This window comes from Jaculus jaculus, chromosome 4 (assembly GCF_020740685.1).
Source record: "Jaculus jaculus isolate mJacJac1 chromosome 4, mJacJac1.mat.Y.cur, whole genome shotgun sequence".
Lineage (NCBI taxonomy): Eukaryota > Metazoa > Chordata > Mammalia > Rodentia > Dipodidae > Jaculus > Jaculus jaculus.
Genome location: NC_059105.1, coordinates 117,152,485 through 117,180,127, shown reverse-complemented (window position 1 = coordinate 117,180,127; position 27,643 = coordinate 117,152,485). Strand labels below are relative to the sequence as shown.

Sequence of the window (27,643 nt, the reverse complement as noted above, 5' to 3'; positions counted from 1 at the left end):
TGGGAGGGGGTAGATCATGGATGAGCCTAAACAATGGTACCAAACTGCCTGTATTTGCTGAAAAGAAAACTAATAAAATTTTTAAAAAGTACATAATAGCACTGCTAAATTTGACCCAAGTCTTGGTAAAAGTTTCTGAATGGTAATTTTTCCTAGGTTAGCAGTTTTTAGGATGCTTTTCCCATGCAGAAAAATTAAGAACCTCAAATTGGTCAGCCTGGGCTGGAGGGAGACCCTACCTCAAAAAACCAAAATAAATAAAAGCAGGGACTGTTGAAATGGCTCAGCAGTTAAGGCACTTGCCTATAAAGCCTAATGTCCCAAGTTCAATTCCCCAGTACCCCTATAAAGCCATATGCACAAAGTGACACATGCATTTGGAGTTCATTTGCAGTGGCTAGAGGCCCTGGTATGCCCATTCTCTCACATTACTTGTAAATAAATAAAAGTCTTTTTAAGAATTGAAGCAATTTAGCCATGCATGGTGGCACACACCTTTAGTCTTAGCAGGCAGAGGCAGGAGGATCACCACGAGTTCAAGGCCACCATGAGACTACATAGTAAATTTCACTGTAGCTGAAACCCTACCTTGAAAAACTAAAAAAAAAAAAAGCAATTTATTTAAAAAAAGCTTCAGGCTGAGTATGGTAGTGCATACTTTTAATCCTAGCACTTGAGAGGCAGAGGTAGGATCACCATGAGTTCAAGGCCTCCCTGAGGTTACATAGTGAATTCCAGGTCAGCCTGGCCTAGACTGAGACCCTACCTTGAAAAAAAAAAACAACAAAAAATAGCTTCATTATTAGGAAAAATCCTAAGAGGAGAGTAGCATGATGCAGTTTTGTAATCATTTTAAAATCTGGCCAGGTGTGGTAGCTCAAACCTTTAATGCCAGCACTTGGGAGGCAGAGGTAGAAGGATCGCTGTGAGTTCAAGGCTACCCTGGAGACTACAGAGTGAATTCTAGGTCAGCCTGGGCTAGAGTAAGACCCTACCTTGAAAAACAAAACAAAACAAAAATCTTGCCAGTTAGGATTCTTAGCAGCTTCTATGTTCAATCTGTTGTATGTGATTGGACTGAAGTGAGTTGTAATTATAGCTCTTCTTTGATATTATCCCAAGACTATACATAGAAGTTTCCTAAAGGCAATGAAACTTTATCCACGCATCTTTATACTATTAAACCCACTGCCCCTACCTAACACTTTGAATCAGTATCTGAATGGTTTTATAGCATACTGAACATAGTGACTTACCTAATTATATAAATGTCAAGGCAATGCATCATGTTTGTTAGTATGACTACCACCAAAGCTCATGGTTGCAGTGTAAGTTTCTAATCATAATTTTGGCTTCTTAAAACTTTTGGGGGGGGTGCTGGAGAGATGGCTTAGCGCTTGCCTGTGAAGCCTAAGGACCCCAGTTCGAGGCTCAATTCCCCAGGACCCACGTTAGCCAGATGCACAAGGGGGCGCATACATCTGGAATTCGTTTGCATTGGCTGGAGGCCCTGGCGCGCCCATTCTCTCTCTCTCTCTCTCTCTCTGCCTCTTTCTCTCGATCACTCTCAAATAAATAAAAAACTTTTTTTTTTTTTTGAGGTATGGTCTTACTCTAGCTCAGGCTGGCTTTAAACTCTTAATTCTCCTGCCTCTCCTTCCAAAGTGCAGAGATTAAAGATGTGTGCCACCATACCTATTTTCATTTTGTGGTTGTGGTCTGCTTGCATGTGTTGGTGCGCATGTGCATAGGTGGACTAGAGTTTGACATCAGGTATCTTCCTCAATCACTTTTTTTGCTCCCTCAATCACTCTTAACCCTATTCCTTTTTTTTTTTTTTTTTTTTTTTTTTGAGGTAGGGTCTCACTCTAGCCCAGACTGGAATTCACTATGTAGTCTCAGGGTGGCCTCAAACTCATGGTGGCCCTCCTACCTCTGCCTCCCAAGTACTGGGATTAAAGGTGTGCACCACCATACTTGGCTTGAAGCTATTTTAAAATAAATTGCTTCCGTTTTTAAAAATACTTTATTTACAAGCAATATGAGAGAATGGGAATGTCAGAGCCTCTAGCCACTGCAAATGAATTCCAGATGCATGCACCACTTTGTGCATCTGGCCTTATATGGGTACTGGGGAATTGAACTCGGGATATTAGACATTGCAGGCAAATGCCTTAAATGCTAAGTCATCTCTCCAGCCCAACCTTATTTTTGAGACAGTGTCTCACTGAACCTAAAGCTCACAGATTCAACTAGCCAGCAGACCCCAGGGATTCTTCTGTCTCCATCTCCCCAGTACTAGCACATACCACCACAGACACCTTTTATGTGGGTGCTGGGGATCCAAACTGAGCTGCTCATGCGTGCATAGCAAGTACTTAACTGAGCTATTTTCCCAGCCCCTAATTTTGGCTTTTAAACAAATACATTATTGGTAGTGAACATGAAAGATGTGTTTATTTCCTTCATTTTTCAGAAAATGCCAGCCAAATAGCCATTTGCTAGAATGATTTGCTAGTTCTGGAAAAATCTGTGGTATGTTATGAAGAACATAACTATCTCAGTGTGGAACTCAATAACACAAATGCTCTTCAAGAAATCTTAGCCATTGCTAGAGTGATAGCTTAGCAATTAAGGCACTTGTCTGCAAAGCAAAAGGATACAGGTTCAATTCTGCAGTCTCCACATAAAGCTGGAATGCACAAGGTGGCACTTGCATGCATCTGGAGTTCACCTGCAGTGGCTAGAGGTCCTGACACGGCCATTAGCTATCTGTCTTTCTCAAATAAAATATGTATTAAAATAATCTAAGGCAGGCATGGTACAGATTAGCCTAGGCTAGAGCAAGTTCCTACCTCTAAAAATAAACACACACTTAACCTAGGCTGGAGAAATGACTCGGCACTTAAAGGTGCTTGCTTGCAAGCCTGGAGGCCTGGGTTCATTTCTGTAGTACCCACATAAAGCCAGATGCAAAGGGTAGCACTTACATCTGGAGTTTGTTTGCATTGGCAAGAGGCCTTGGTGCACCCATTAACAAAAAGGGCTGGAAAGACGGTTTAGAGGTTAAAGCATTCTTGCAAAGCCTAAGGACCCTGGTTTGATTCCAATATCCATGTAAGCCAGATGCACAAGATGGCACATGTGTCTGGAATTCAGTTGCAGTGGCTAAAGGCCCTGGCATGTCCATTTTCTATCTTCCCTTCCCTTCCAAAAAAAAAAATTTTTTTTAAAATACAAGAGGTGGTCATGGTGGCACACACTTTTAATCCCAGCACTCGGGAGGCAGAGGTAGGAGGATTGCCATGAATTAGAAGGCTATCGTGAAACTACATAGTGAAATCAAGGTCAGCCTGAGTTAGAGTGAGATCTTACCTTGAAAAAACAAAAAACAAAAAAATTTACAAAAAGAAATCTTAACCTAAGTGTATACAAGTGCTTTCAGCATAGTTTCCATTCTTTCAATATTTGTCACAAGTCAACATTTATTAGTCATTTTTATTACTTCTACCAAGAACATGCCCAAGTGAAGTTGGAAGTCTTTTTGTGTGAGTGCTGAGGTTTTAAGACTGAAAACTAGTTTGATACCATTGCCTTAATCATGCCACACGGCAGACCCTGAAAGGGTCCTAGACTCCCAGGGATCTACAAACCATCCTAACAACTGCTATAGATACTGCCTCAGTTTTCATTCTAAAATCTTAGGTCACAATTTCTACAATGTAAAAAATTAAAGGAAAGGTATAAGTTTGGGGGCAATCTTCATGTTTAAATCTATTTGTCACAGTCAAAAGACTGAATAATTTTTCCATAGGCAGTGATTCTCAGTTTTTTAAAATATTCTCCTATTAGACATATTTTTCTTTTTAAAAAATATTTGAGAGAGGAGAGAATGGGCATACCAGGGCTTCTAGCCTCTACAAACGAACTCCAGATGCATGTGCCACCTTGTGTATCTGGCTTACTTGGGACCTGGAGAACTGAACCTGGATTCTTAGGCTTTGCAGGCAAGTGCCCTAACTGCTAAGCCATCTCTCCAGCCTAGACATCTTTTTCTTAACCCAATACCACTGGTAAATGGGTACATGTTCTTCACTGAAACCCGATCTGTATCCCACTGACATGGTAGTTTGTGGCCAGTAACAATTCCTTTTAAGGGTTCGTGTCTTTCCCATTGACTTTTTCATACCAGGTAGCAGCATAGCATGTCACAAGAGGTATGTGAGACCTTTTATGGGATAGCACATGTGTCATTCATCTTACTCTGAACAAACCTTCATTAAAGGGAAAAAAAAAAACTTTAATTTTGAATGCCTTTTTGTCTTATCAGACAGGGTCTCATGTAGCTCTGGCTGGCCTCAAACTACGCAGTCAAGGATGGCCCTGAACTGATTCTCTGCCTCTACCTCTCAACTGCTGGGCGTTGTGCCACCATGTTTGGCTTGAGTGTTTTAAAATTCAAGGACTTATCTAGAAATGGGAAGGCGGGACCTATTTCAGACAACAGAATTCTAAAAATTTGTGAATATCCTTATAAAATAGGACTTGGGGCAAGGATAATTATTTCTACAAACATTACAATTTCAGAAAGGTGTGAAACACACACCTCCTACATATGTATCAATTATAAATACTATATTCACCCCCAAAATGGAACACCATGTCTTAATGCAAGCACAATTTGTAGTTCAATGTACTGATGATCTGTGGCTCTACAAAGGCGCTCATGTCAAAGGAGGAAAAATCAAGAATGGTCCTGTGGCTTCTTCCCATGTCCAAACAGAAGAAGCCAAGCCAGAGGAAGGTCAAGAATGCTTCTCCAGGTCCTATCAGTGACTGGCAATTTCTTAGGGCATTTTCCAGAGAATCATGACTCTCAAGGTAGCTCAGAGGTCTTCTGGCCGTTGATACTTCCAGAAGGCTACCTCCCCATCATCACTGCAGGAGGCCAGGAGCCCTGGCTTCTTGGGGTTCCAGGTGACACAGTTGACATCCTGGGAATGGGCTTGATGCAGGTGGGCTGTTAGTAAAAAGGTGGGCTGATGTGGATCAGAGCCAGGATCCTCCTCAAACACTCGGATAGCATCATCTCCACAAGCTGTAGCCAATGCCCCTGTCAGCTGACACCTGGAAGGAACACACACATCAGTGGGTATGCAGGAGAGTCCTGCCTCCCAACCTGGCATGTTAGGTATGGAGATTCGTTCCACAATCCCTATTCTCTTCCCAAACCTCAGGTCTTAGCTAACAGTCTGATGGAGGAGCATTCTTAATTTAGAGCCATAAAGAATACCCTCCTAAATCTTTGGGTATTTCCATCTAGTATGCCCCTTGACAATTAACCTAAAATACAGAATTAACCCACATACAAGTACAAGTTACACTTTTCCTACTTGGCATAAGTAATTAACCTTTCAATAGTGATATAACTTGAATTTTACCATAATTGAGTACATTTTAAAACTTATTTTTAAATAAACATTGAAGGGTTTGGAGAGGGAGCTTAGCGGTAAGGCATTTGTCTACAAAGCCTAAGCACCCAGGCTCAAATTCCCCAGTACCCACGTAAGCTAGATGCAGGTGGTGCATGCATCTGGGGTTCACGTGCAGTGACTAGAGGCCTTGGCACACCCATTCTCTATATCTGTCTCTCTCAAATAAACATTGAAGATTCTCCTGTTACCTATCACCATAAGAAATAACAGCTGGGCATGGTGGCTCATGCCTTTAATCCCAGCAGAGATAAGAGGATCACTGTGAGTTTGAGGTCAGCCTGGGCTACACTGAGACCCTACCTTAGAAAACCAAAAACAAAATAACAAAAACAACTTTTGAATACACAATGTTCAAAAAGCATATCCATTTTAGTAATTTATAAAACCAGCAAAATACCACTTGTCTAATGATTAATGTTTTTGTTTCGGTTGGGTTTTTTGTTTTGTTTTGTTTTGATTTTTCATGGTAGGGTCTCACTCTAGCTTAGGCTGACCTGGAATTTACTATGTAGTCTCAGGCTGGCCTCAAATTCACAGCAATCCTCCTACCTCTGCCTCCCATGCCCGGCGGTTAAGTTTGTTTTTAAGTAGTTGTCTACCACCTAGAAAAATTCCTTAGCTAAAAACACATTTCAATTTCTGCACAGAAAACACCATTAGTTTGGTAGCCTTTGCCTAGCAGCTAGGATTAATTCTCCATGAAGTAAAAATGGAACTGGACAACATGTGGCATATTTAATTCCATTTTTGTGGAATATAGTTATGCCCAAACATTTGCTAACAAGTGAACCTTGGATGGACATGAGCTTTTTTCATGGTTTGGAATTGTTTCCTAGGTCCAATCCTTAGGTTCAGAACTGCCCTCTGCCCTCAACTCCTATGAAAATGTTGTGGGTTTTCTAGTCTCCATAAAGGTAACAGAGTCACTGTTACCAAACTATAAATACAAACTCAATCATTACTTCAACAATACGATGCTGTGTGAACCCTAAGAGGTAATAGGTACTGCACTCACATCTTAGGATCTTAACCCAGACAAGTCTGGGTCTAAGTCAGCTTCCTGCTCCCACGAACCCCAGGCCAGCCAGCTCTAATCCAACATGGCAGGCCTGACATGAAGAACTAGAGGTGGCTGTTCTCACTTCCGAGGTGCTGCCAAGGTGCCAGAGAATAGCACAGGCCATGACATTCCTATGATTCCTGCTATGGTGGGCTGGGATGGAGTTCTTACCAAGCAACGTCGTAAATGGTCCTGGAGTGGAAGCCCGACAAAGTGCAGATACATTTCCAGCTGGGGTCAGAGCCGCTGCATTCCACCCCTGCACGACAGACTTCTCTTAAGCCCAAGGCATGTCTATGTAGTGGGCACCTCGGGGGACTAATTGTACTACTGCTGTAGAGAACCTAATTTGCCCTTCTTCACCCTGTCCTCAGTCAACCAATCAATCATGAGTCCTTGTCACCAGCTATCTGTTCCCACCCTCCTTATCTGCCTTACACATTGTGGCCAGACAAGAATTTTGAGAAGGAAACATCCTGGTTCCACTGATTATATCTAACTAGTTAATCTGCATTTTAGGGCCACCCACTAGCCAACTCAACCAACTTCTTGACAAGCCCTTCTTATCATCCCTTTCACCTCAATGAGCCCTGTTCCTGACATTAAGTCCAGGCATTCCCACCACCAATTCCTACTCATGCTGTTAGGCTTACACTTTTCTTGTGGTAAGTTTTTCTGTTAATAGCCTACCTGCCAGCTAGGCATGGTGGTGCACACACCTTTAGTCCCAGCACTCAGGAAGCAGAGGTAGGATTGCTGTGAGTTTAAGGCCAGCCTGGGACTACAGAATGAGTTCAGGTCACACTGAGCTAGAGTGAGACCTTACCCCAAAACAAGAGGAAAAGCAAAATAATTCTGCCTGCCTTCTCAAAACTTGGATGGAATGGCCCTGCCATAAAGCTTTCCCCAATTCTTCCCACATTCTATCTGCAGCTGTCTTATGGCTCAGTTTACTTTTACTCAATGTTAAATGTCACAATTCATGGATGTGTCTTAGTACACTGGAAACCCCTGAGGAGCACAATCTTCTTTAGCTCTACTATTAGACCTTTACCTTGTTCATTGCCTGGTAGATACTGGCGCCAAATGCGCACAGTACGGTCATCACTGCAAGATGCCAGGCGCTGGCCACTGGGGTCAAAGGCCAAGCTCCATACAGTAGACTCATGACCTTCTAGGGTAGCACAACAGACCCAATCGTCCTCTTCTTCTCGGTAGAGCTTCACTGTGTCGTCATAGCTAGCTGAAGCTAAAAGCTGGGAAAGGGAGAAAGGTGACATAGTACTTATGGTTCCAATATCAAACCCTACCAGAACAGCCTTAGGGATCTGCTTTTACACAGACTACAGTTCTTTGGTCACAGTAATCCCTATAAAATCCAGATTGTGGGTGAAGAGCACAGGCAGGCTGGGCACAAACCTCCATACAAGGGGTCCTTCCTACTAAGACATCTTGCCTGACTCTTACCTCCTGGTTTGGGTGCCAAGCCACATGCTTGACATCCTGTGTATGAGAGTTGAGAACACTGACACATTCATATTCATCTTCTTCATCAACTGTGGAAAAAACAAAGAAAGGAACTAATTTGTGAGGGGCACAGGGAGGAATGTTAATATGTTGGTTTTCCACTCTTCCTAAAGGAACCTGGACTCACCTTCCCAGACCCACACACTCTTATCTCGGCTGCAGGTGGCCAAAAGATTGCCAGATGGGGCCCACGCTACTGATTTGACCTCATTCTCATGGCCCTCAAGAGTGGTTACACACTGAAAAGGGAAGAGGGGTTAGAATTAATCCCAGCTGAGAGTCTTAGAATCTTAAGTCAAAAAAAAAAAAAAAAAAATCTGAGGTCAGGCTGGAGGGATGGCTTAGCAGTTAAGGTGTTTGCCTTTGCAAAACCAAAGGACCCTGGTTCTACTCCCCAGGACCCACGTTAGCCAGATGCACAGGAGGCGCACCTGTCTGGAGTTCATTTGCAGTGGCTGGAGGCCCTGGCACCCATTCTCTCTCCCTCCCCCTCCCTCTTTCTCTGTCAAATAAATAAATAAAAATAAAGTACTTAAAAAAATCTAAGGTCATGGGGCTGGAGAAATGGCTTAGTGGTTAAGGCGATTGCCTGTGAAGCCTAAGGACCCCAGTTCAATTCCCCAGGATCCAGGTAAGCCAGATGCACAAGGGGGCGCATGCGTTTGGAGTTCATTTGCAGTGGCTAGAGGCTCTGACATGCCCATTATCTCCTCCTATCTGCCTTTTCCCTCTCTCTCTCAAATAAATTAAAAGTCTAAGGTCACAATGTGTTGTTTTGAAACAGGGTCTCATTTTGTAGCCCAGGCTAACCTTGAACTCATGGCAATCCTCCTTCCTGCCTTAGTCTCCCAAGTGCTGAGATTACAGATGTGGGCCACCATACCTGGCTATTATTTTTAAAGTGTAAAAAATTAAGTGAGGGCCGGGGAAATGACTTAGCACTTAAGGCGTTTACCTACAAAGCCTAAGGACCCAGGTTTGATTCCCCAGGACCCAAGTCAGGTGAACAAGGGGGCACATGCATCTCGAGTTCCTTTGCAGTGGCTGGAGGCCCTGGCACGCCCATTCTCTTTCTGCCTCTTCCTCTGTGTGTGTGTGTGTCTCAAATAAATAAAAAAAATATTTTTAAAAAATTAAGTGAAGCTGTATGTTGCCTTCTCATAGGTAAGCCTATTTGGCCCAGGTTGGATCAGGGAGCAAACAAGCAACAATCTGCTCCCATCCAGCCTGGTTACCTCAAAGTCCTCCTGGTTCTTCTTCCAAATGCAAGTAGTCGCATCAAAGCTGGCAGAAGCCAAGTAATTCCCACATGGAGACCAGGCTACTTTTCGAACAGTGCGCTGATGGCCTTCAGAAAGGACAGACTTGCAAATCCAGCTGTCACCTACAAGCAAGGGGCAGACCAGGCTCTGGAGTCGGATGCACAATAAAATGCTGAAGCACTTCAATGCCAATCAATAACGGGAACTGCAAGTGGCACTCCGTGTGGGGACAAAACTCAAGTTCTTACAGAGAACTTGTGAAATGTATTTCCTCTGGAGGTAGTTTAACCTCTCTCTCCTACTTTAAAACAGTCGATGGCTTCCAAATACCCCAAATTGCCTGCAGGCTACTTTTCCTCTTCCCATCTTTCTGGCCTCAATAGCTATCCTAATTCCCACAACATTCACACTGTGTCGACATCTTGCTTCCAGTCCTTGCAGACTTCCTTTCCCCGACAAACCCGTCTCTGGGTAGCTAATGGAACACTCAACGCCGCCTTTCCCTTAGCACCAGGGTCACTAAGCTAGGGCGGGCCTTACCCTCGGTGCCCCAGATGCGGATTCTACGGTCGCCTCCGCAAGAGGCCAAGAGGGTCCCCGTGGGGTTCCAGGCCAGGAACCAGCAGCGGGAGTCGGGGTGCGCCGGGACGCGGCCCAGCAGCACCAGCGAGTCCTTCATGGCGGCGGGTGCACAGTGAGGAGGAGGTGGACAGAAACAGCGCACTGACCGCGGGACCCACGGCGCGCGCCTCCACCAAGTCCACTATAAGACCCAATGGCCGAGGGAGGGTCTCTCTGGGAACTGAAGCGCCCGCTGTTAGGCCGCGGCGCCCTCTGGGACCTGTAGTCATTCCCTTCACCTGCCCCAATGGAAAGCAGCGCAGCACCGCCCCGAACTACCAGTCCCGCCAGACACTGCGCACGAGTAGGCGGCGCGCGCACACCATGACGCGCGAGGAGGACTCGGCGGGGCGCAGGAGGAGGCGGTGGCCGAGGAGGAGGAAGCCGGAAGTGCATCGGCCCGGGTCTGTCTGGGCGTTGCGGGATTGGGGCCTGGGATCGCTCGGCCTCAGGCAGCTGAGGAGCCCGTGACGGGGCGGAGCGCCGCCATCCCGACCCTGAGGCCTCCTGAGCGGTGAGGAGCAGGGGCTAGAAAAGGGAGGGTCTTTTTTCCTCTTAGGTCGCACCCCACAGTGCGAATCCCAAATCTCGGGTCCCAGTCCCCGCGGCCCAGAAGCATCTTAGGCACCCAGCCCCCTGGCCAAGAACCAAGATCCCCGCGGCCCCCGCGCCGGTAGCCGACCCCAGTAGCTCCGCCCCCCATACTGCGATGTGCTCTTACCACCTAAACCTTCATTCCTCCCGGAGTTCTCGTCCCGCACCCTAATCCAGAGTCCTGTGTCCCCGCCCGCTCCCGAATCCCCGCAGTCCTCTGGTCTGCGCTCAGCTCGGGGTCCCATCTCCCATCCCAACCCAGTGCAATGCTCTCCGTCCCCTGACAGGCAGGCTCAGCGCGTCCGGCGGAGGTCGGCGGCCACCAGCAGCGACCGCAGAGCGACGGCGGGCGGCCCCGGGCATGTATGCCCCCGGAGGCGCAGGGCTGCCGGGAGGGCGCCGGCGGAGGAGCCCGGGAAGCAGCGCTCTGCCCAAGCAGCCGGAGCGTAGCCTGGCTTCGGCCCTGCCTGGTGCCCTGTCCATCACGGCGCTGTGCACTGCCCTCGCTGAGCCCGCCTGGTTGCACATCCATGGAGGGACCTGTTCCCGCCAGGAGCTGGGGGTCTCGGACGTGCTGGGCTACGTGCACCCCGACCTGCTGAAAGGTGAGGCGGCTGCACTCCAGCCCTCCGGGCCTGGGAAACGATACAGAATTAAGATTGAAGTAGTGTCAGGCATTTGAAAGAAACAGTCCTTTTCCTGTCTGGTGTTCATGCCCACCAGGTGGCTCTGTTTAGGGTCCGGCCCCTCATTAATTCTAATGTTATTCAGCTAAGCACCCACTCCTAACAGTCATGCTAACCCAGACTGCAGCTATTTTAGGATTCTACTGGAGGAAGGGCACTGTACACTGAGAGAGGTAAGGGTGCTAGTATCACAATTCCCTACCCCCTAGTAAGGAACCTATGGATATGTAGGAAAGCTGCTTTGAGGCAGCTTGATTGATGGAGAAAATGGAACTTTTAATATGACTAGATTTAAACGGTATTTTAATGTTGTATGGTAATTGGACTTACATTAGAAAAAAGAGGGCCAATGGCATTTTAGGTCATCAGAAGTCAGTTCCATTGCCACCCTCAACAGTTGGAATTACAGGTATGCCTTACTTAGATATGATTCTGCACCGCTCCTCAGGCCTGTTTCGCAGCCAAGTCTTTTCTATTTATGGATGAGAAGTCAAGGGTCTGTAGGAAAGCCTGTCCCAGGAAGCCACATGACTTCCTGTCGCTAATAGGGTAAAGATTGTGTCTTGGGAGGGCAGGACTGTACCACCTGCTTTTTAATCTACAAGTGGTCAGTGGACCTCAGCTAGTCTTTAGTTAACAGCATAGGTCATTACCCTTAAGGTTCTTGGAACCATTCTTTTTTTTTTAAGATTTTATTTTTATTTATTAATTAGAGACAGAGAGAGAGTGTGTGTGAGAATAGACAGTCAGGGCCTCTAGGCACTGCAAACGAACTCCAGACGCATGTGCCACCATGTGCATCTGGCTTACATGGGACCTGGAGAATCAAACCGGGGTCCTTGGGCTTCACAGGCCTGTGCCTTAACCACTAAGCCCTGGAACCATTCTTGAGTCTTGTTTCTTTCTCTGACTGGTGTGCTCCAGATGTCCACTGTCCAAAATCAGAAGCCCTGTAAGGCAAGGTGTCTTAGAGGCTGGAATTTGGTGAAAAGGTCAGATTTCCTTTCTGCATTGGATGTAAACACTGCTGTGGGACTAAGATGAAACACCTTATCCTGTGGCCTAGATTTTCAGCCCCTGAGTATACTCTTTTTAAAATTGAAGCCACCCACTGGGTGTAGGCCGAGTGATGTGCAGCTTTTTCCTTGGTGCATAGCTGATGACACAAAGATCCATCAAGACTGAGTCTGGATGCTTTTCCCCTTGGCACATCCCTCTGCACTTGCCTTCTTGGAAGCACAGCTGCCACCTTCAGCCCCTTCATCCAGGCTTTTGTCCTCAATGCATGGTGTTTTAGGAGTTCAGGGTCACATGCAAACCAGGAAAGAGTTCATGATGCTTCCTTGCAGGTCATCCATGGAGGGACAGGTGATGGAGGGAGAGGCAGTCTGATCCTTACATCCGTATCTCAAAAATTCTGGAAACTGACTCAGAAAAGTAAAGCTGTCTCCTCAAGGCTGCCCATCTGGGTAGCATCTCTTAGACTGCCTCCCATCTGTTGACACCAAACAAAAGTGGTGCTGTGTCCTTTGTAATTTTTATCCTGGGTTGTACTCTAGTTACGGTAAGGAAGGATCTCACCAAATTCTACTTTGGTGTGCATCTTTGTCCAAGTCATGTTAAAATAAAAACAAGTTTTTGGTACAGGCTCTTATTTGTTCAACATATGCATTCACTCTTCCTAAGAAATTATTCAAACCAAATTTTGTCCTTTTCAAGCATGCTGCCTTAACCTTTACATTGTGCTTGCTGTGTGTTGTAAAGATCTTAAGCCATGTAGTTTCTGCTTATTTGTCCATCTCCCTGGCCATTACAAACCAGGAACACTTGGTGCCTGCTTGTAAGTTGAATGTTGGCAGTGAGGCCTTTTAAGCCATCACGTTAGACAGTGAGGAATCATGAGTTCCCTCATTGTTTCTCTCCCATTCTCTCTGCTTGTGGGATTTGTGGTACCTAGTGGCCTTCAAACATATGGTGTCCTGTATGTCTGGGCTGCTCCCTAGGCCTGACAGATGTACTTACCTAGAAGCCTGAGATGGCCCCATCCCGATGTAGACCTGTGCTGAGCAAATGTGGTGCTTAAAGGTATTTCCCAAGGTCTCTGCAGGTTGAGAGTGAGTAGGGTGGACCAGCAGGGTCTGGAACAGCCTAACCATTTCTTGGCTCCTGTCTGTGTGCCAGGTATGAGGCTAAGCATACTCCTTATTTACTTTTCAGTTTCATCTTTATTTGGTAGCTACTGTCTTCAGCCCTACTGCACAAATGTTACAACTCAGGGTACATAATCTTCTCAGGAACGCACAGCCAATCCAAGTGCTGTTGATGCCAAAGTCCATGTTCTTATTACTACCGCACCTTAGTGCCCTCCAGGTTTTTTTTGTTTGTTTGTTTTTGTTTTTGTTTTCGTTGCTGTTGTTGTTTTTTGAGGTAGGGTCTTGCTCAGCTCAGGCTGACCTGGAATTCACTATGAAGTCCTAGGGTGGCTTCGAACTCATAGCAGTCCTCCTACCTCTGCCTCCCGAGTACTGGAATTAAAGGTGCCTGCCCAGTTTTTGTTTATTTTATTTTCTCAGTTCAAGTTCCTTTTCCTTCCAGTCAGAGCTACGCGAAACTCATCTTTTTCTTTCTTTTTTCTTTTTTATTCCTAGGTAGGGTCTCCCTCTAACCCAGGCTGACCTGGTACTTGCTCTGTAGTCCCAGACTTACCTCAAACTCTCAGCTGTCCTCCTACCTCTGCCTGTTGGGATTAAAGGCATGTGCCAATATGCCCAGCCCTCATCTTTTCCCATTCTAATTGAGTTTTTAATTACAAGTCCAGCCAAAGCTGTGTTTTATCCTATATTGCCTCAGTAATCAGGTGCAAGTTGGTGGACCTGAGGAAGAGCCAGCTGTTTCCTCTTTAGCTGTGAGCCATAGAGCTCTGAAAGCTTTAGCAAATCTGACCAGCTCAACAGATTTCTTCCTGAATTCTCCCAGTCTCCCAAAGTCTGCTTGCTTCTGACCTAAAGCTCCTCTGGGTTCAGGTCACAAGAAATGCTCAGACTTTTAGCCGGGCGTGGTGGCGCACGCCTTTAATCCCAGCACTCGGGAGGCAGAGGTAGGAGGATCACCGTGAGTTCAAGGCCACCCTGAGACTACAGAGTTACTTCCAGGTCAGCCTGGACCAGAGTGAGACCCTACCTCGAAAAACCAAAAAAAAAAAAAAAAAAAAGAAATGCTCAGACTTTTAATGTCTCTGGGGCAGGAGGCCCCCCTCTCCCCTCTGCCTCTCCAGAGTCACTAGCAAGTAACCCCACCCACAGCCTCTGTCAGCTGGAGAATGAGGAAGTTTGGGATTTGATGTCTGTTAATCATGGTTGATCACAGCCACTAGAAGATCAAAGGCCTTCTTCCAGGAAGGGCCTGGGCACCTGAAGGGTGGTGGTAACAGAGGCAAACCACTACTGCCAGGGTCCCTTGGGGCCTGTTCTCATGTAACTTGGTGCCACTGAAATCTGTGGGATGACCCAGCTAGGAACTAGAGAGCTCTGCTGGTGGTCTTTGTCACAGGCTTGTCTAAAAGCCAAGAAAGCGTGGTGGCACACGCCTTTAATCCCAGCACTTGGGAGGCAGAGATAGGAGGATTGCCATGAGTTCGAGGCCACCCTGAGACTCCATAGTAAATTCCAGGTCAGCCTGGGCTAGAGAGAGACCCTACCTCGAAAAGCAAAACAAAACAAAACAAAAAAAAGCCAAGAAAAGTCACAGTGAGGTGAGGCAGAGCAGATGGTAAGATGATACTGAAGGACCCAGGCTTTGGGAGTACCTCTAACCCACAGGAACTGGAGCAAGATTGGAAAGAGATGGGGCAGCGGCAGGAGGCTGGGGAAAAGCCACTTCAGCTTTCCTGCCTGCAGCCCACTTGGATCAGGAATGAGACAGAGCTGTGGGCAGGTAGACAGGAAAAGCCAGGGCCTTCAAAACAAATCCAGCCCTGTGACTCACCAGTGTGACCTTGGGCAAAGTCAGTTCCTCAGGATCCTATTACACAGCAGCTGCCTTCTTCCCTGACGACTAGAGGGGACAGTCAAGCAGTGTTTACCAAAATAAACAGGCCAGAGCACAACTGGAAGATGGGATGTGTTGCTAGAGTATAGTGGGCTAAACCACTGAATTAAAAAATATATATATTTTTATTTATTTACTAGAGAAAGTGTGAAAGAAAGGAATATAGAGTGAAAGAGGATGGGTATACCAGGGCACCACTGCAAATGAAATCCAGACACTGGCTTTGCAGGGAAGCACCTTAACTGCTAAGCCTCTGTTACCACCACCCTTCAGGTGCCCAGGCCCTTCCTGGAAGGCCTTTGATCTTCTAGTGGCTGTGGTCAACCATGATTAATGTCTCTGTAGCCCTAAAATTTTTAGTATTTTATTTATTTGCAAGCAGAGAGGTAGAGAATGGGTATTCTTACCACTACAAACAAACTCCAGATGGGTACTGGGAATTGAACCCAGGCTGGAAGGTTTGCAGACAAGTGCCTTTAACCTCTGAGCCATCTCTCCAGCCCCTAAAACTATTGAATTTAAAGTCAAGACTTATGTGCTCCTTTCCTCCCATTATAAAGTTAAACCTACCCAGTCTTTGGAGACTTTGAGGCAGTTCTGGGGGGTGGGAAGGAACACACTGCCATATTGATGTCTAGGAAGGAAAAGTGAGAAGCATTGATGGTGTCCCCAAGAGATGTTCTGAGGACCCCTTTCCCTGCCCCCTGCATGACCAGCTGTCATAGGGAGCAGCCTCCTGGGGATTCGTTAACATCACCCAGAAGGACATTCATGTTTTTGACTTTCCTCCAAAACCTGATGACTTAACAGCTTTGGAGTCAGGAAAGACAGTTCAAGTGGCACACGCCTTTAGTCCCAGCATTCTGGAGGCTAACGTGGGAGGATCACTAAGAGTTCGAGGCCAGCCTGGGGCTAGAGTGAGTTCCAGGTCAGTCCATGCTAGAGTAAGACCCTGCCTTGAAAAAAGGAAAAGGAAAGAAAAACAAAGCATGCTTCTTGGGTGGAGTCAGAAGCGCTTCTCTGTACCATAGTTGTCGCTTTGGTGGTGCAGACCCTCAGTGTGACTCTAGTGAGCTCTTCCTCTGGCCCACTGTTCTGGGAAGACCTGTGTAAGAGCAGAAGGCACACCAGGTTGATAAGACTGTGGTCCGGCTGGAATAGGCCTGGCTAACCTGGCAGGTGGCCCTCTCCATGGGCACTGTACACCCTGTGTTGGGTTAGGTAGGTCCTACTGCTTTCATTTGATCCATGAGAACAGAGGTCAATGGTCATCAGGTGACAGGCTGAAGGTCATAGGTAGCTTGTGGTAGCACAGGGATTTGGCACCAGGTACAGAACTTTCTAATTGAAATTAAAAAAAATAATAAAAGATACTCAAGTACTGTAAGGAGATATAAACTGCTCTGTGTGATGCATGCTCATCACCCCGGGGGCTTCCTTGAGGTTTCCTCTTCTGCTTGCCCCCTTCCTTTTCCTCGGTTCATTCCTGGGGCTCTCAGTCTCAGAGCCTTCTGGAGCTCTAGCAACTTAGCTTTTCCCACTGCTGACTTCTGTCTCTGCTCTAGCTAGTTCAAGTTTTTCTGGTTTCTTTTTTTTTTTTTTCCTCCTCTTGAAGCAGGGCTTATGTAGCCCAAGCTGACCTCAGTCTTGTTTTGTAGCTGAGGATGGCCTTGAGCTTCTAATTCTCCCACTTCAGGTACTTTCTCAGAGCTGGGATTACAGGTGCGGACCACCAGCACCCCAAGTTTATGTGGTGTTTGGAATTTAACGCTGAGTTTCTCACATCTAAGCAAGCACTCCACCAACTGAGCTACGGCTCTAGCCAGCCCTACTTTCCAGCCATCAGTTTTGTTTTGCACTTCCTTTACTGTTTGTGTATCTGTCCCCCACCCCTTTTTTTTTCTTTTTTTGTTGAGGCAGGTTCTCACTCTAGCCCAGACTGACTTGGAACTTACTTTGTAGCCCAGGCTGGCCTCTCCCTCTTTCCCTGTCAAATAAATAAAAGTAAATAAAAAATTTTTTAAAAAAAGTTAAGTGTGATTGCTCACAACTTTAATCTCACACTCAAGAGGCTGAGATAAGTGGATCTCCATGAGTGTTAAGGCCAGCCTGGATTATGAAATGAGTTCCAGGTTAGCCTCGGCTATGTGAGAACCTGCTTCAAAAGAAAAAAGAGAAAAAATAATTGAGCCAGAGAGATGGCTCAACCATTAAAGACACTTGCTTACAAATCCTGAAGGCCTGGGTCCAGTTCCCCAGTATTAACATAGAGCCAGATGCACAAAGTGGCACATATACCTGGAGTTCGTTTGTGGTGGTAGGAGACCCTGGCGTACCCACTCCCATTCTCTCTTGTGCTTGCAAACAAAACAAAATTACTTTTGAAAAAAATTTAAATTTGAAAAAAAAAGTAGCCAGGTATGGTGGCACACACCTTTAATCAAACACTTGGGAGGCAGAGGTAGGAGGATTGCCATGAGTTCAAGGCCATCCTGAGACTACATAGTGAATTCCAGGTTAGCCTGGGCTAGAGTGAAACCTTACCTTGAAAAATCAAAAAGTAAAAAACAGTATTTTATTCTGCTCACATTCAGGAAAGGAGCAAAAATAAATGAGACAGTACTATCTTTCCTAATTTATTTAATATTCTTTTGTAGTTACATATTTCTCTAAACTTCAACCTTTTCTCCTTTATTTAAACAATTTTAGCTGGGCATGGTGGTGCACGCCTTTAGTCCCAGCACTTGGAAGGCAGAGGTAGGAGGATCACTGTGAGTCTGAGGCCACCCTGAGACTACAGAGTGAATTAAAGGTCAGCCTGAGCTAGAGGGAGACCCTACCTTGATAAAACAGAAAATACAAATCATTTTTATTTTTGATAATTTTCTACTGTATATAAAGTATTTGTTCATCCCCATATCCTTTCATCCCCCTCCCGCTGCTTGCTAAATGTATTCTTCCCAACTAGTTGCCTTCGACTTTCATGGGGTTTGGTTTCTTTGTGACCCACTGAGTTAAGTTAGGGTTGCTTGCATGAGCATGGGTGGGGTTATGTACTGGAGTATGAGCAACTTACCAGTGTGTACACCACTGAAGAGCATGACTTCTTCCCCAGCAACCATTAACTGCCATTAGCTCCTCTGGGAGGGGTGGAAACTCGTGAGTTTTTTTCCTGTTCAACCCCTTCATTTTTCATTGCAGTGAAATATACATAACACAAAATTTGCCATTTTAAGTGTCCACTTCAGTGACATTATGTTCACATTAATGTGAAGCCATCACCACTATACATTTTCAGTACTTGTTCATCATCCAAACTGCAAATCTACACATTGAATAGCAAACACCCTACCTTCTCTTTCTCCTGTCTGTGCCACCCACTATCCCGCTCTCTGTATTAATGAACTTGATGATTATTGGTTTCTTGTGCCTTCTGGGTTTGGCTCATTTCACTTAGCTTAGTCTCCAAGTTCAATGTCTTTTGGAACAAAAAGGAAAGGAATGAGTGAGTAAATGAAAACCCAGCATTATTGACCTCTGGCCTTAACCACTCTGGCTCTCTCAGCTCAGAAGTCAATGGGTTCTTTCTGCTGGCCCAAAGCATCTTTAGAAAAATAGGTTAACATACCAACTTAATTGTCAAGGATCTTGAAAATGGCTTGAAGGTCTGGTGGTACATTCCTGCTATCCCAGCATTGAGGAGGTTGAGACAAAAGGATCAGTTTGAGGCCAGTCTGGGCTACATAGTGAGTTCAAAGCCAACATGGGATATACAGGGAGACCCTGTCTCAAGAAAGGTAAATAATAAAGAATAAAGAAAAGGGCTGGAAAGCTAGCTTAGCAGTTAAGGTGCTTGCCTGCAAAGCCTAAGGACCTGGGTTTGATTCCCCAGTACCCACATAAAGCCAGATGCTCTAGGTGGCACATGTGTCTAGAGTTCGTTTGTGCCCATTCTCTCTCTACCTCTTTCTCTCTCAAATAAATAAAATACCTTAGGGGAAAAAAAAAAAAGAGAAAAATGGTTAGGAGAGTATAGCAAGCCCAACCTACACTTAGTCCAATCTTCATGAAAAAGGGGACTTAAAGTTCATGGGAGCAGTGACTAAGGATTCCTGTGTGCATGCAGTGTGGAGGTGGTTTGGCCCCTCTGCGGAGCAGTTGGTGGATGGAGCTGACAGAGTTTTCTAGGGTTCCTAGCTCCCTGGAACTGTGGTGGAAGGGGACTGAGCTCTTTCCCAGATAGTGCAGAACACCCCAGGTGTTACTTGAGCCTGAAGCTTTTGTTCTTCCCCCACAGATTTCTGTATGAACCCTCAAACAGTGCTCCTCCTGAGGGTCATTGCTGCCTTCTGTTTCCTGGGCATCCTGTGTAGTCTCTCTGCATTCCTTTTGGATGTCTTTGGGCCCAAGCATCCAGCCCTGAAAATCACCCGTCGCTATGCCTTTGCTCATATCCTCACAGGTAAGCTCAGGGCACACTCAAGTAGGAGAGGACCTGGCCTAGGACAAACGACACATGGAACTCATTTCTCTGAGAAGAGTTTATATGCCATCTTCAATATTTCATGGAGTATTGGAGTGCCTTAACATTGGCTTCATTCATTTGCTGGTACTCTTGCCAGGATCACAGGCCTGCTATAGAGAGAGAATACTATTAGAACTTCACAAGGAATATCTCAGCTCTCTAAAAATGGTATTTAAAGTTCATGCAAGTTCAGGGCCTGAGGTGGGGTGAGCAATAAAGGTGCCAGGCTGTGTACCTGGGTTGGCATGCATGGTTACTTGCCTTGTAGGCCCAGGTTTCACCCTCTCTGATTGGGCGTAGCTACTCACCTCCCCAAGCTTGGGTTAATGCATTGTGTTTTGTTTGTTTTTTAAGATGCCAACTTTTTTTTTTTTTTTTTTCCTGAGGTAGGGTCTCACTCTAGCCCAGGCTGACCTGGAATTCACTGTGTAGTCTCAGGATGGCCTCGAACTCATGGTGATCCTCCTACCTCTGCCTCCTGAGTGCTGGGATTAAAGGTGTGCACCACCACAGCTGGCCAAGATACCAACTTTTAAAAAACCATTCCAACTTAGCCAGATTCGAGGCCAACCTGAGGCTACATAGTGAATTCCAGGTCAGCCTGGGATTAGAGTGAGACTCTGCCTCAGAAAAATAAAAACAGAAACAAAAAAACTGCCAACTTAATGAATTATCAGTATCTTAAAAAATGGTATGTAGGGCTGGAGAAGGCTTAGTGGTCAAGCGCTTGCTTGTGAAGCCAAAGGACCTTGGTTCAAGGCCCCATTCCCCAGGATCTATGTAAGCCAGATGCACAAGGGGTCACATGCATCTGGAATTCATTTGCAGTGGCTGGAGGCCCTGGTGTGCCCATTCTCTCTCCCTGTCTCTGCCTCTTTCTCTCTCAAATAAATAAATAAAGTTTAAAAGAATGGTGTGTTTGTGGTGGGGAGTGCATGCCAGGTCCTCTTGCCCTTGCAAACAAACACCAGACACTTGTGCCACTTGTTACATCTGGCTTACTTGGGCAGCTTGGGAATTGAACCAGGGTCAGCAGATTAGCAAGCAAGTACTCTGAGTCAACTTTCCAGTCCCTGGTATATTGAATGGACTTGCATGACCTTATTTAAGTGCCCAGCAACATCCAGCAGCCTTCATTCTTTTTTTGTTGTTGTTAGTTGGGGAGGAGTATTGGGGATTAAACCCAGCATGCTGGTAAGCACTGAGCAATTGCAAATTTTCAAAACAGAAAGCATCCCCAGCCCTAAGCCAAGAATTCCATGGCCAAGAGAGCTCTCCTTACAGGGCTGGTGGCCAGGATGGTCCCCTGAGAATGAGGCAAGTCTATAATTGGTTTCACAAGCATTTTGGCTGCAGGATGCTGCTAATCGCCCTTCTGTGTTGTCCCTCTGTCTCTCAGTCCTGCAGTGTGCCACAGTCATCGGCTTTTCCTACTGGGCTTCTGAACTCATCCTGGCCCAGCAACAGCAACATAAGAAATACCATGGCTCCCAGGTATACGTCACCTTTGCTGTTAGCTTCTACCTGGTGGCAGGAGCTGGTGGAGCCTCAATCCTAGCCACTGCAGCCAACCTCCTGCGCCACTATCCAACAGAGGAAGAGGAACAGGCGCTGGAGCTGCTTTCTGAGATGGAAGAGAATGAACCCTACCCAGCAGAGTATGAGGTCATCAACCAATTCCAGCCACCCCCTGCCTATACACCCTAATGCCAGCCAGGGCTCTAGTCCTCTGCAGCCCCTTCCCCTAGCAGGCCTCACTGGTAGGACCCTGACCATTTTCATCAAACCTTCCCCAGGAGAGACTCTTGCCTCTAGGGTTGTCCATGTGTCCCTGCTCCCAAGAGCTGGGATTTAGTGATTTTCTATAATGCACTCTTTCCCTTCCTGCCACCCTCTGCTCCTTTCCTATTTCTAGCCACACCCAACGAAGGATGGTCAGACGAGTTTCCTCCCTTTGTGGGCCATATCTTTGGGACTGGGACTTTTCTCGTGTTGCTGCTGGTAGTGATTGGGCAGTCCCAGAGAGAAGTGCCAACCGGGCACAAGGGAAAAGGAACTGTGTCCTACAGGCTCACTTTGCTAGGCTCAGCGTTTGTTCCGTACCTATAGCCCTGGGCTAGCCCCTTCATTCCTTTCCAGAGTGCCCAGGCCCAAGCTGTCCACTTTGTGGATTGTCTGCACTTTAATCTTTGGACTTCTCACATGTGTTCTGGTTTTCTGGGGAGAAGGAATTGCTGTTGGGGAGCAGGGAAGCTGCTCTCTCACCTTGCCCTGGCTTCACATTGTTGTAGCAAGGCAAGGAGAGCTGATCTGGGTGAGAGTGATCCTACAGAGGACCTGTGTAAAGGGGACTGAGTCTCCTAGACTCTTTACCTCTTAACTGTGGGTGGTTTTAAGAGGAAAAACAAAAACCAAGCAGCAGCAGCCATATTCTCTCTTTAATATAGGGACAAGGCTGTTGTGGCTATTCAGAAATGTATCCTATCCTTTATGGCTTTGCAATATTTTGGACCATAGCTCCTCCCAGAGTCTCTCCAGCAGAATGCCAGCTCTGCCCTGGCTCCTTCCCTTCTGGCAGCTGTGGCTCCCTGGGGCCTTTCTGTAGATCCAGAACCATGTGGCCCCTGAGGGGCTGAGGACTGTGGCCTGGCTGGCTGGCCAGCGTGGTGCTCCTCAGAACTGTGGCACTGAGATATAACCTGGCCTCAGCTCAGGCATGGGGGCCAAACAGGGCAGGACCCTCTATTCACCACATAGGAACTCCATCCAGCGGGCCATCAGGTTAGTGTTAGGACTACCCTGTCATACATGGAGGTCTGGTTATAGCCTTCAGACTCAGTATGTCCCCTAGACTGTGACTTGGGGCTACAGCTTGCTGCATGCCCCTCTTCCCTTCTGGAATGTACTCTGGTCTTGCAGTATGCTACTGGCCTGTCACTCTGGCTCTCCTTTTTGGTCTGGGTCCAGTATATTTTTCTGCCCCAAGATTTGGGCCATAAAGTGGGTTGAACTTGAAAGGCCTGCAGCATGGATGCAGATGGCCGAGGTGTTGAGTTACTAGGTTTCAGTCTAGTGCTGAACTGAAAAAGACAGATTCTAATCTCCTCCCACTCTTAAGCTGATAGACATTTTGAGCAAGAATGGAGAATGTATACAGCCATTAAGCTGTAACTTCTAGAGGACTGTCACTTCCCCATTCTTTGACCATTTTGAGTGGGGATGTGTGGACAGATGCCTGTGTGGGTGAAGACAGCGTGAGCACATGAGTGAGCATCTGCTTCGAGTTCACTGCTGTGATGATGAAGTACTCCAGGGTGACTCTCCCACTCTTCCAGACCCGTCTCTGAGGCAAGAAAGGCTGCCGTGTGATACCTGAGCACAAAATCAAGAGTTAAGTCTGTCTCTGTGAAGCCCTGAGCTTGCCATTATCGTTTCTGAAGTATGACCAGCTCTCTCTGACCATGGTGTCTGAGTGGGCAGGCCAGAAGACGGGGCACTTAACACGCATGCCAAAGTGAACAGTCATCTCATGAGGATGAGGACATGACTCTGTGGGCTGTTCCATGTGATTCAGAACCCACTTTTTATTATCTCCCTGTGGCCTCCGGCCTTTTTCTTTCCCTTGCCATCCTGACACTGATAGTTTGTCATATGAATTCCCCTGGTTGTTTTTCTTTTCTAGGAAAAAAAATTAAAAGGCAAAACAAAACAAACTACAAATAAGAATGCAAATGCCAATGGCTACCTGTCATTTTTCTGTCAGTTTTCTAGGTGTGATCTGTTCCCTTCCTGTCAAAGAAGCAGGAGACTTTGATGAGGCTTTCAATTTAGAACAAAGTTTGAAGGGATTTGGTGTTTGCGCACATATGACATTTTTCACCCCATGAGCCTCCTAATCTTAACACTTTTCAGAGAGGAAGTTCTCAAGGCCCACAGCTAGAAACAGTGGATGGCTCTGTCCGAGATCTCAACTTCAAACCTTGATCTGCTTCTCTCTGCATGTTCTACGTAGCTGCAGAAGAGAGCCTTTTTGGAACTCCAGCAGTCTGTAGCTTGCAGAAGAAACTGCCCTTTCTCTGAAAATCATAGCAAGCAATGCTTTCTGGGAGAATCCTGGGTACAAATGGCTCTGAGAACATGACCTGTGGAATAGCTCCTTTGAGCAGTACAGGTCTTGATGGCTGCCTGTACTCTCTTCATTCACTCACTCATCCCATTGCTGGACCCCAAGTGCACACTCTGGTGAAAGACCTCCATTTGGGAGCAGCCCATTGGATCTTCTGTTGTTCTTGGTAGGATGCATATCTTTCTTGGATTGGGAGTATATTCTCAGGTCATGTCTGTACAGACGTTTATATGATAGGTCCCTTGGATTATGCACAAAGCACCACTAGACCCCATGAGAGAAACACCCTGCCTGGCAGGAACCTGTTTCCCAGTGCTGTATGTGCTTAGCTGAGGATGGACTCATCCACAGGGAAGCAGTGAAGTGAGTGGTCTGGACACTTTGGAAAAGTTCTGTAACAGACTAAAGGGAGGCTGGTTCTGACCTGAGTGATAACCAGTGGCTTTCTGGAGGAAGCAGCTGGGTTGATTTGAGGGAGTACAGGAAGTAGATGGGGTGTTCTCACTGAGGGAATAGCATTGACAGCCAAGATGTGGTGAGACATGAGAAAAGTGAAGGTCTTTCTAATGTTCCACAAAGCAACAGAGCTATGGAGGGGCCAGAAGGAAAGAGGGACCTAACTTTATTGACTGCTGATGCTGTGGAGGGACCATGTTCTTAAATGAAAGCATCTAAGGGTATGAAATTTAGAGGACAGACAGACATAGTATGAAGGATCTGGAGACCTGGAAGAAAGGGGAGAGGACAGTCACTACCAGGTACTGGGGTAAGGAGTCCAGGAGCTCCCATCCTACTATAATATGCTAGGTGGGGTCAGTCTTGTAGCCCACCAGGGTCTCACACATGAGAAGCTGTGATATGTGAAGGACAGCAAGGAGAAAGCCTTGGGAATCGTGAGTGGTTGCTGCATAGAAGAAAGGGCAGTTCTCGCCAGACAACCCTAGAGTCTTCAGCTGGTATCTCACCCAGAGGTGTCCATAGCCTAGGTCACTTACACTATGGACACAAGGTTATGTGGTGAGACACAAAGGAACTAATAAACTTTACAGCCTTTGTTTTCAAATAGCCTATAGTCTTCTTCCTGTGCCTTTTTGTGGGAATAGTATTTTGATGAAGGTTGAATAGTGCATGGAGAGAAAAGGTTTCCTTAGGAAGGATTTTACTGGTCCCAGAATTGAAGATTCATGGTGGACTGGTTTATCCATTCAGCAGAGGGGGATGACCGAGTGTTGAGGGGTTTCTTGCTAAGATGTCTGAGGAGAGATAGAGAACTCCTTGGTGCAAACATATGTATAAAGAGTTGGGGAATAAAAGAATTTCCAATGAGACAATTGCCAATCCACTCTGCTTCAGGGGTTGTGTGGGGCTCTCAAAGTGCAAGGCCTACTGGCCGCTGACCAGAAGAGTCTTGTCCTGACTCCCTCTAGAAAATGTAACTGAGCTGGGCGTGGTGGTGCATACCTTTAATCCCAACACTTGGAAGGCAGAGGTAGAATTGCATGAGTTTGAGGCCACCATGAGACTACATAGTGAATTCCAGGTCAGCCTGGCCTAGAGTAACACCTTACCTTGAAAAAAAAGAAAGTAACTGATCCCATAAAGGGAACAACACTCTGGTGAGGTGGACCTTGTAACCCAGAGCTCCCTCACCCATGTTCTGCCTTTGAGAGTTTCTCCCCTGGATCTCTAATGCCATTATTGGTAGAGAGTTTTCTTCTTTAATACCTCGGGGTGATGGATGGAACTTTTGTCATTTATTTGGAGTGTGTGTGTGCGCGCAGGTGCACATGTGCCATGGTGCACTGATAGAGGGCAGAGGACAATTTGTGGTCAGTCTTCATCTTCCACTTATTTGAAACAGGGCTTCTCATTGTTCACTACCTTTTGTGAGCTTCTGGGAAATTGTCTCTGCCTCTCCCTTTACTGTAGGTACACTGGGATTACAGAAGCCCACCACAATTTCAGACTCTTTAGATGGGGTTTGGGGATCAGAACTCAGATACTCAGAGTTGTGCAGCAAGCTCTTTATCCACTGAACCATTTCACTACCCTGGGTTTTGTTTTAATGAGGAGGAGGATAAGGGTGTCACTTATTCTTTCCACCTATTTGCTCCTTACAGTCATAATATGAAGGCAGGGGAAATTTGCTGTGGACAGGCCCAAGTTATTTATAAGTTCACTAGGCTTGGAGGGAAGGGAGCTTGTGTTTTCCCCCCTTTATTCCAACAGTCACTCACCAAATATACTGAACCCAAAGTGTTTGGCCAAAGATGCCAAGAGGGCTGGAGAGAGAGCATAGCAGTTAAGATGTTTGCCTGCAAAGCCAATGGATCCTGGTTCGATTCTCCAGGACCCACGTAAACCTAATGCATGGGGGGGGGGGCGAGGCGCATGCATCTGGAGTTTGTTTGCAGTGGTTGGAGGCCGTGGTGCACCCATTCTCTCCCTTCCTCTATCCCTCCCTCCTTCTGCCTCTTTTTCTCTCTCTAATAAATAAATAAAATATATTTTTTAAAAAGATGCAAAGAAATTAACCAAGGGGCTAGAGAAATAGCTTAGTTGGTAGTGCTTGGCTTACATTCATGAGGCACTGAGTGTGATCCCTAGCACAACAAAAAAAGGCATTAGGGCCAGGCGTGGTGGCACACACTTGGGAAACAGGGGTAGGATGATAGATGTGAGTTCAAGGCCAGCCTGAGACTACCTAGTGAATTCCAGGTCAGCATGGGCTACAGTGAGACCCTACCTTGAAAAACAAAGCAAAAACAAAAACAAAAACAAAAAAAATTAGGGGCTAGGGGGATGGCTCAGTAGTTAAACGGTGCTTGCTTGAAAAGTCCTGTTGGCACTGGTTCAATTCCACAGTACCCATTTAAAGCTAGATGCACAAAGTGACACATGTCTGGAGTTTGCAGTGGCAAGAGGTCCTGGCATGCTCGTTCTGTCCTTACAAATTAATAAAAATATTAATAAAAAGTTAGTAACCCAGACTGAATCTGCCTTGACATTGCTGCCAGCAACAACAAACCTTTGTAAGGCTTCATAGCCAAATATTGTGGTTCTTGTAACTTCATTATTTGGGAAGGAGACTAAAACAGGAGGATTGCAACCTAGGCTACAGAATGAGATCCTATCTCAAGAAAAGGAGGCTTCCTGAGGGAGAATGTTAAAATTTGGTAAGGGAATGATGGGCTGGATGGTCATAAGCAGGAAGGAGAAGATGTGGCCTTGGAGAATACTGAGAGGTACATTGAGCAATAGTGATACCCACTAAGCAAGTGTGGCAGATAAAATTAGTATGGACCTAGAAGGCCTGAATGCCATTGTTACAGTTGCAAGACACAACTCAAAACTATCTTAATGGGATTTTTTTCTACCTTTTTGTTTTGGGTTTTTTGTTTTGTTTTGTTTTTCAAGGTAGGGTCCCTCTCTAGCTCAGGCTGACCTGGAATTCACTATGTAGTCTCAGGGTGGCCTTGAACCCATGGAGATCCTCCTCCTCCTGCCTCCCGAGTACTGTGATTAAAAACGTGCCCCACCACGCTCAGCTACTTTTTTTCCTTTTTTAAAAAAAATACACTATTTATGAAAGACAGGCAGATAGAGAAAGGGTACACCAGGACCTCTAGCCACTGTTACTAAACTCCAGACACATATGCCACCTTGTGAATCTGGCTTTATGTGCGTACTGGGGAATCCA

At 46.2% G+C, this 27,643-nt stretch overlaps 2 protein-coding genes across 2 annotated transcripts; one reads left to right on the top strand and one right to left on the bottom strand.

Moving 5' to 3' along the window:
• Positions 1–3,450: 3,450 nt before the first annotated feature.
• Positions 3,451–10,203, bottom strand: Ciao1 (cytosolic iron-sulfur assembly component 1). The gene is made up of 7 exons (XM_004651742.2): positions 9,885–10,203; positions 9,318–9,466; positions 8,210–8,321; positions 8,023–8,111; positions 7,610–7,811; positions 6,727–6,814; positions 3,451–5,127 (listed from the first exon to the last, which is right to left on the bottom strand). The coding sequence occupies exons 1-7, from the start codon at positions 10,021–10,023 to the stop codon at positions 4,887–4,889; spliced, it is 1,020 nt and encodes a 339-aa protein (XP_004651799.1). The 5' UTR covers positions 10,024–10,203; the 3' UTR covers positions 3,451–4,886.
• A 702-nt stretch (positions 10,204–10,905) lies between these two features.
• On the top strand, positions 10,906–25,011 carry Tmem127 (transmembrane protein 127). The gene is made up of 3 exons (XM_004651743.2): positions 10,906–11,164; positions 19,590–19,754; positions 21,217–25,011. The coding sequence occupies exons 1-3, from the start codon at positions 10,921–10,923 to the stop codon at positions 21,522–21,524; spliced, it is 717 nt and encodes a 238-aa protein (XP_004651800.1). The 5' UTR covers positions 10,906–10,920; the 3' UTR covers positions 21,525–25,011.
• The last annotated feature ends 2,632 nt before the right edge of the window (positions 25,012–27,643 follow it).